The sequence below is a fragment of the Arachis stenosperma genome, chromosome 4 (genome assembly GCF_014773155.1).
Source record: "Arachis stenosperma cultivar V10309 chromosome 4, arast.V10309.gnm1.PFL2, whole genome shotgun sequence".
NCBI lineage: Eukaryota > Viridiplantae > Streptophyta > Magnoliopsida > Fabales > Fabaceae > Arachis > Arachis stenosperma.
In genome coordinates, this window is record NC_080380.1 from 48,979,353 (window position 1) to 48,986,716 (window position 7,364).

At 34.8% G+C, this 7,364-nt stretch overlaps 1 protein-coding gene across 2 annotated transcripts; it reads left to right on the forward strand.

Annotated features, from left to right (window-relative positions):
- The first annotated feature begins 3,352 nt into the window (after positions 1 to 3,352).
- Positions 3,353 to 7,152, forward strand: LOC130975084 (auxin efflux carrier component 4-like). Of its 2 annotated transcripts, XM_057899916.1 has the most exons (7): positions 3,353 to 4,716; positions 4,751 to 4,983; positions 5,056 to 5,327; positions 5,434 to 5,519; positions 6,121 to 6,278; positions 6,559 to 6,635; positions 6,730 to 7,152. In XM_057899916.1, exons 1-7 carry the CDS (start codon positions 3,645 to 3,647, stop codon positions 6,794 to 6,796), a joined length of 1,965 nt encoding a protein of 654 aa, XP_057755899.1. In that variant the 5' UTR covers positions 3,353 to 3,644; the 3' UTR covers positions 6,797 to 7,152. The 2 variants fall into 2 exon arrangements, with proteins under 2 accessions (XP_057755899.1, XP_057755898.1); XM_057899915.1 differs by having other exon boundaries at positions 3,356 to 4,944; positions 5,030 to 5,327.
- The last annotated feature ends 212 nt before the right edge of the window (positions 7,153 to 7,364 follow it).

Genomic DNA, 7,364 nt, shown 5'->3' on the forward strand with positions numbered 1-7,364 from the left:
TTTTTATCATAGGGTTAGTCTTTTAATAGAAGTATTTTAGTCACTTTCTATAATAGGGTATTGTAGTCATTTTCTATAAAAAATAATATTAATTTAGATCAGTTCAAGATTTGATTTACTATTTTTCGGTCAAATCAATTTGTCTAGTCTAATTTTGACAAAAATAACACGATTTAATCGATTATACGTATTAAATTTTAATTATTAAAAAATATTTTTATATAAAGACGTTTTCAACGTGTTTATCTGAACGACTCCTTATAATAAATATTCCAAGTTTTACAGTTATCAAATTAGCTTAAACCATCAATATTACAAAATTTTATAATTTTCTAATTCTTTGACTATACTTGCCACATGTTATTAATTACAATTCATTAAAAAAAATTGAGAATAAAAAATTTCAGCCTAAAATTGCCAAAAAATTTGTCTATTTAACTTCATTTATATCACGTCCATATATTTTTCCTTTCAATATCCACCCGCCCTATCACACGTTAGGTTATAATTGATTATTTAATTTTCTTATACATTAATTATAATAAAGACTAATAAAATAATATTTTTTAATTAGCATTAACATTAATTTATTTCGTTTTAAGGGACTCAACTAAACCTTCATCATTGTATAGCAATAAATCTCTCTTCATTTGTTAGTACGTAATGATATTAGCAATAAATCACTTATCATGTGTTGGTATGTAATGATATTAGGTTAAAAATAATATTATTTTCTTCTCTTTTCTATTGTTCTTCCTTAATTCATCGTCATCATCATTCATGTCTTCTTTTTTTAAATCAATATGATTTGTTTAACTTATTTTATTGTTCATCCTCATCAATTGTCTATCTTATTTTGTGTTACATCATAATTTATTTAATTTTTCTGTTCCATATTACAGTTTTTTTATTGACAGTCAGTCAGTCACTCATATTGATGTTGTCACGTCTCTGGAGAATATAATCAATCTCATCTTTTACTGAATGTAGATAAATTTGTATTATAAATATATACTATCAAAATTTGTAATATTTGATTTTGATATTTTAAAATTTTTTATATGAGCTGTGTTTTAAAATTATGATTTTTATTTAAAAAAATTGGATAATTATAAATATAATAGAAAAGAATATAAATGAAGGATTTTTGGATGTAACACCACAAATTTATCATTATAATGAAAGAAAAAATATATCAAGTTATGGTGGAATGTGATAGTAAGCTCAGTCGTTAAAATGGGCTAAATCTATTGGTCAGTTTGTTTACATATTTAAATGGATAAGTTTTATCTCTAAAATTAAGTCCATTTAAATTTCGAGTTAAACGGGTTGAACTCGATTAATCCGAAAAAAATGATAGGTTAAACAGACTAGTAGTTTACAGACTAAATCGATGTCCCGTTTATTTTTTTTACATGTTTTTAAAAAAGTAGTACTTTTAGCCGATATTTCTCCTGATCCGACTCAAAAATCTAATCCATCAGCTAAAAAATTATTTTTTAAAGATTTTTTACCTAAAAATATTTTTTTATCAAAATATTTTTTAAAAAATAAAATAAAAGGATAAACAGACTGATCCGTTTAATCTATTGGGTTGACCATAGACGATCCAGACTAAAAAATTATAATCTACGAATGAAGTGAATTTAAACGAGCCCAAAATAAATAGACTGGACAAACCCATTTGACAGCTTAAATGAGAGTGTTATTTAAAATATATTTTTTTTATTATTGATGAATTATTATTACCTAGTAGTTCTCTTATCAAAATGTAGCAATTATAGTCACCATGATGATGATAAACATACTAAAATTCACATAGTGTGTCCATATATATAAAATATTAGGTTTACATAAAAAAATTTAACTATCAAATTTTAAAATTAGACCGGACAAATTAGTTTAGCCAAAAAATTAATAAATTAAATTTTAAATTAGTATAAATTAATTTTTTTTTATAAAAAATGACTATAATATTCTTATTATAAAAAATAACTAAAATACTCTTATTTTATATATATTAATTAATTTTAAAAATTCTAAATCCTAACCTTACGATAAAAGAGAAAAAAAAAGGTTAGAATTTAAAATTCTCAAAATATATATAATAAGAATATTTTAGTTATTTTTTATAATAGGAGTATTGTAATAATTTTTTATAAAAAATAATATTAATTTAGATCGATTCAAAATTTGATTCACTATTTTTTGATTAAATTAATTTATTTAACCTAATTTTAATAAAAATAACGCAATTTAATCGATTATATATGTTAAATTTTAATTAATAAAAAGCCTCTTTAAAAAAAATTGTTTTAAACGTCTTATTGTCATATATATATATATATATATATATATATATATATATATATATATATATATATATATATATATGGATAGATGGGAATAGATATACCTAAATTTTAATCTTGTCCTACCTCAATCCGAATAGAAACTCATTCTGTGCAAAATCTATCTAGGTCAAATTGAGACGAGTGGGATACCCATGAATACGAGCTGTATTGTGAGGCCTAATTTCAACATGTATTCATTGAGTCTTTTCCAAAAATCTGATATAAAATGCTATATATCAGAAACTTTGTCCCTCAATTGAGCTTCATTTAAATGGTGAAAAGATAAATAATCAAGCAGAGAAAAAATAGAGGGTTTAATTGATTTTTATATTTAAGATGAAGCAAAAGAATAATAAAAAATCTTGGTTTCACAATTTTTTTATTTTCAAAATAAAAGTACGAAAAATGAACACGATAACAGATCGAACTCAAAAGTTTTCAACACCAGATTTAATACTCCGTTATTCCCCACCACACGATCCATTGCTAGCATGCAACATTTAGCTTTATGCACCTCCCATCCTGGGTTACCCTTAACTATAGCGGGCGGTTACTTCCTAACTCAACTTCTCATTGGTCCCCCACCCTAAACCCAGCCCAATATTGCTCAATGCTCATCAATAATCACTCACTTTAATTTCCAAAACAATATCATAAATTACCATCAGATATATACGAATTTTATTTCTATATAATATGTATTTTTGTATATTTTTTATATCTATTTGTATATTATTAAAAATAATTTTTTTTCCTGTTTCCTTTCTTATCAATCATTTTTAGTATAACAATAAAAAAGTATATAAATAAATATTCAGAAAATAAAATATAATATTTCTTCGTTAAAAAATACGTGACTTTATTGCTTTATTTTATACGCACACATATGGCTACATCTTCTTCTACATCCTATTATCTACGTATGAGTGTAATTTGAGTGATGACTACCCCCTTTCTCTCTCTACCTGCGTCACTGCCTATATATACTCTTCCCAACCTACACCTTTATCTTTGTAAATTCACTGTCTCAGACTTCACATTCTCTCTCTAAAATTCCTTCAGCAAAATCAGCAGAGAGAACAGAGCACTGAACCAACCCCAACCCTCCTAAACCACTTACTACTAGTTAGTTATCTAACGGTTTCTTCATTTCTTTCTTTCTGTTTCAATTTTTATTCCTATTTTACCCTCCAGGCTCTCCCTAATTTCCAAGCTCATGCCATTCCACCATTAACCAAACTCTCTCTCAAAACTTAATCAAAAAGAAGAAAGACAAAAAGAAAAGAAAAGATGATAAGCTGGAAGGACCTATACAGCGTCTTAACAGCGGTGGTTCCGCTGTACGTGGCGATGATCCTCGCGTACGGTTCCGTCCGGTGGTGGAAGATTTTCTCGCCGGACCAGTGCTCCGGGATCAACCGTTTTGTCGCGATCTTCGCCGTGCCGCTGCTTTCTTTCCACTTCATATCCTCCAACAACCCTTACGAGATGAACTTCCGGTTCATCGCCGCCGACACGCTACAGAAGGTGATGATGCTCTTTGCCTTGGCCATATGGACCAACTTCACCGCCAACGGAAGCCTCGAGTGGATGATCACCATCTTCTCCCTCTCCACATTGCCCAACACTCTTGTCATGGGGATCCCACTCCTCATCGCCATGTACGGCGACTACTCCGGCCAACTCATGGTTCAGGTGGTGGTGCTCCAGTGTATCATATGGTACACTCTCTTACTCTTTCTCTTCGAGTACCGCGGAGCCAAGCTGCTTATTATGGAGCAGTTTCCGGAAACCGCGGCTTCTATTGTGTCCTTTAAGGTGGACTCCGACGTCGTTTCGCTCGACGGTAGAGATTTTCTTGAGACCGATGCGGAGGTTGGTGATGACGGTAAGCTTCATGTTACTGTGAGGAAGTCTAACGCGTCGCGAAGGTCGTTCATGATGACGCCGCGTCCGTCGAACCTAACCGGCGCCGAGATTTACAGCCTTAGCAGTTCCCGGAATCCGACGCCGCGAGGGTCCAACTTCAACCACGCAGATTTTTACTCCATGATGGGGTACCACCCGCCGAGGCATTCTAACTTTGGTGCTAATGACTTATACTCCGCTCAGTCCACTTCGCGGGGGCCTACGCCGCGTCCCTCCAACTTCGAGGAGAACATGAGCTCCCCGAGGTTCGGGTTTTACCCGGCGCAGACAGTTCCCGCTTCGTACCCAGCTCCCAATCCAGAATTCGCTGCCAGCTTGAGCAGCAAGAGCGTCAAGAATTCACAAGTGCCACCAGTGGCAGCTCCGCCTCCTCCCCCACAGGTTCAGCCTCAGCCACAGCCACAGGGGCAGCAGTTGGTTCAGGCTCAACCTGGTAGCGGCGGTGCTGCTGCTGGCGCTAAAGCGAGCCATGATGCAAAGGAGCTCCACATGTTCGTGTGGAGCTCTAGCGCTTCGCCGGTTTCAGAAACTGGCGGGCTTCACGTGTTTGGCAGCGCGGATTTTGGAGCGTCCGATCAGTCTGGTCGCTCCGATCAAGGCGCGAAGGAGATCAGGATGCTGGTTGCTGACGAGCACCCTCAAAATGGGGAATCCAACAAAGGTATATTTGCTTCCTTTTTCTTTTTTAAAGTTTGTTTATGTAATTTGATAAGGGAGGAGAATCATACATATTGATGGGTTGACAGTGGAAGGTGAGTTTGGTGGGGAAGAGTTGAAGTTCCCAACAGGGAAAGTAGATGGGGAGCAAGGAGAGGAAGAAGGGGAGAAAGAGGGTCCCGGAGGGCTGAACAAACTGGGGTCGAGTTCGACGGCGGAGTTGCACCCAAAGGCAACCGGAGCGGCGGGGGTTGGAGTGTCAAAACACATGCCTCCAGCGAGTGTGATGACGCGCCTGATACTGATCATGGTGTGGAGGAAGCTTATCCGTAATCCCAACACTTACTCCAGCCTCATTGGTGTCATTTGGTCTCTGGTGGCCTTTAGGTAAATATCGACTTCTTACTGTGGTAATTGCTTTTATAGTTTGAAGATACTAGCTAGGTTAGTTAGTTAAGACTTTGATTATGATTAATTAATTGATTGATTGCAGGTGGCATGTGCATATGCCAAAAATAATAGAGAAATCAATCTCCATACTGTCTGATGCTGGTCTTGGAATGGCTATGTTCAGCTTAGGTGAGTGGTCGCAGTTCCTCCACAAATTTGCCACTCCTTCAATGATTCTTAGCGTAGCTTCTTTTCTTCATTGACTATTTCCATTTTCCCCTTTTTTACAAAGACAAACATGGCTATAGTGATTCCCATTTCCAGCGGTACATACACGTAGCCAGATCTAGTTTTGAGTGGTTACGCTTAATTAATTTTATTCGCATGTTGTAGTTTCTTTAGGCAAGTAGTAAGTAGATCAAAATGATAACCAACGCAATAAAATGGGTATGTGTATGTGTGTGAATCTATGAAAAGTATGGATTTGGGGGAAAGCGAGTTTAAGCAAGGGACAACCGTCCATTATGGTGAAGTTTGTTACCGCAAAGCAACAACAGCATATATAAGCAGATCATGTTCATCACCCGACATGTGGGGTCGTGTATTGAACGACGTCGCTTTGCGGTCCAGGGTGGTGCTGGTGACTGCTGCCATTTTCCTCTTCTTTATATATATATTATTTCTTTCTGGGACCAAATTAGGCATAGGTAGTTGAATCGGACGAATCATGCACTGCCCATAAATATGTTTTAATCTTCACTCACTGTTAAATCTAAAAATGGATTTGTAGGTCTGTTTATGGCACTTCAACCCAAGATAATTGCGTGTGGTAACTCGGTAGCGACTTTTGCTATGGCGGTTCGCTTCCTCACTGGCCCAGCGGTTATGGCAGCAGCTTCCATCGCTGTTGGCCTCCGTGGCACCCTCTTACGTGTTGCTATCGTTCAGGTAATTATTTTACCTACCAATAATTTATGCTACTTTTTCAATTTTTCTGTGTCTAAAACTTTGAGAAAATTATTATTACATTCATGTCTTTTCATGTGATGTCTATGTCTATGTGTTGTTCCTCTCCGATCATTAATTATTGATGCCATCATTTTAGAGAATTTGAATGCTTTTGGAGCCAACTACGTATCTTGTAATTAAGAGTTTAATGTTTTTTTTACGTACACTGATTTGTATATAATATATTATAACAGTTTTGGTTATTATTATTTGAACATAGGCTGCACTTCCACAAGGGATTGTTCCCTTTGTTTTTGCCAAGGAGTACAATGTCCATCCAGCCATTCTAAGCACAGCGTAAGCAATTTTCAATTCAATATAATTCAAACTTTCTTATATGATTTTTAATTTTTAACTTTAATTCTTATATATTGTATGAATTTAAATGCAGGGTTATATTTGGGATGTTGATAGCACTGCCAATTACTCTAGTCTACTACATACTCCTTGGTTTGTAAAAAAATAATGGAGTGACCCTTAATTTTTCAACCTTTTTATTCTTTGGGAGTTAGCAATGGACGTGCATGAAAGGAAATAATGATTCTGCATTTCTGGTGTATGTTGTTAGCAACCATGAGGATTTTCTGGGGAGCAGCTAAGACTAGGAAGAAAAAAATGACGCAAGAATCACAAAATTTAAACGGTGGTGAGATCCTTTCATCAGGTTTTTTTCCAAAATTTTGGGAACATATAAAAATAAATAAAAATGAAAAAAGTTGACCTATTTGGCCCCCATATCTTCTTGAATCTAGTAGTGCCTCCCCCTATTTGAGTAAAAAAAAAAAAAAAACTGACGCAATTTTCAAGAACAACACCTCATAAGAAGGAACAAAGTCCACCATATGGGAGACAATTGCAGAGGAAAACAGGGGAAATCTAGCATCGGCAGAGTCAAATGATATCTAGGAATGGCTCCCTCTCCTATCCAGAAATTGTAAATTTTTTCATTATTATTATTTTAATTTAGAAAATTCCGTTTCGGTCATCAAGTAGCAAAGATGGTTTTCTTAGCAATTGGTTAGAGGA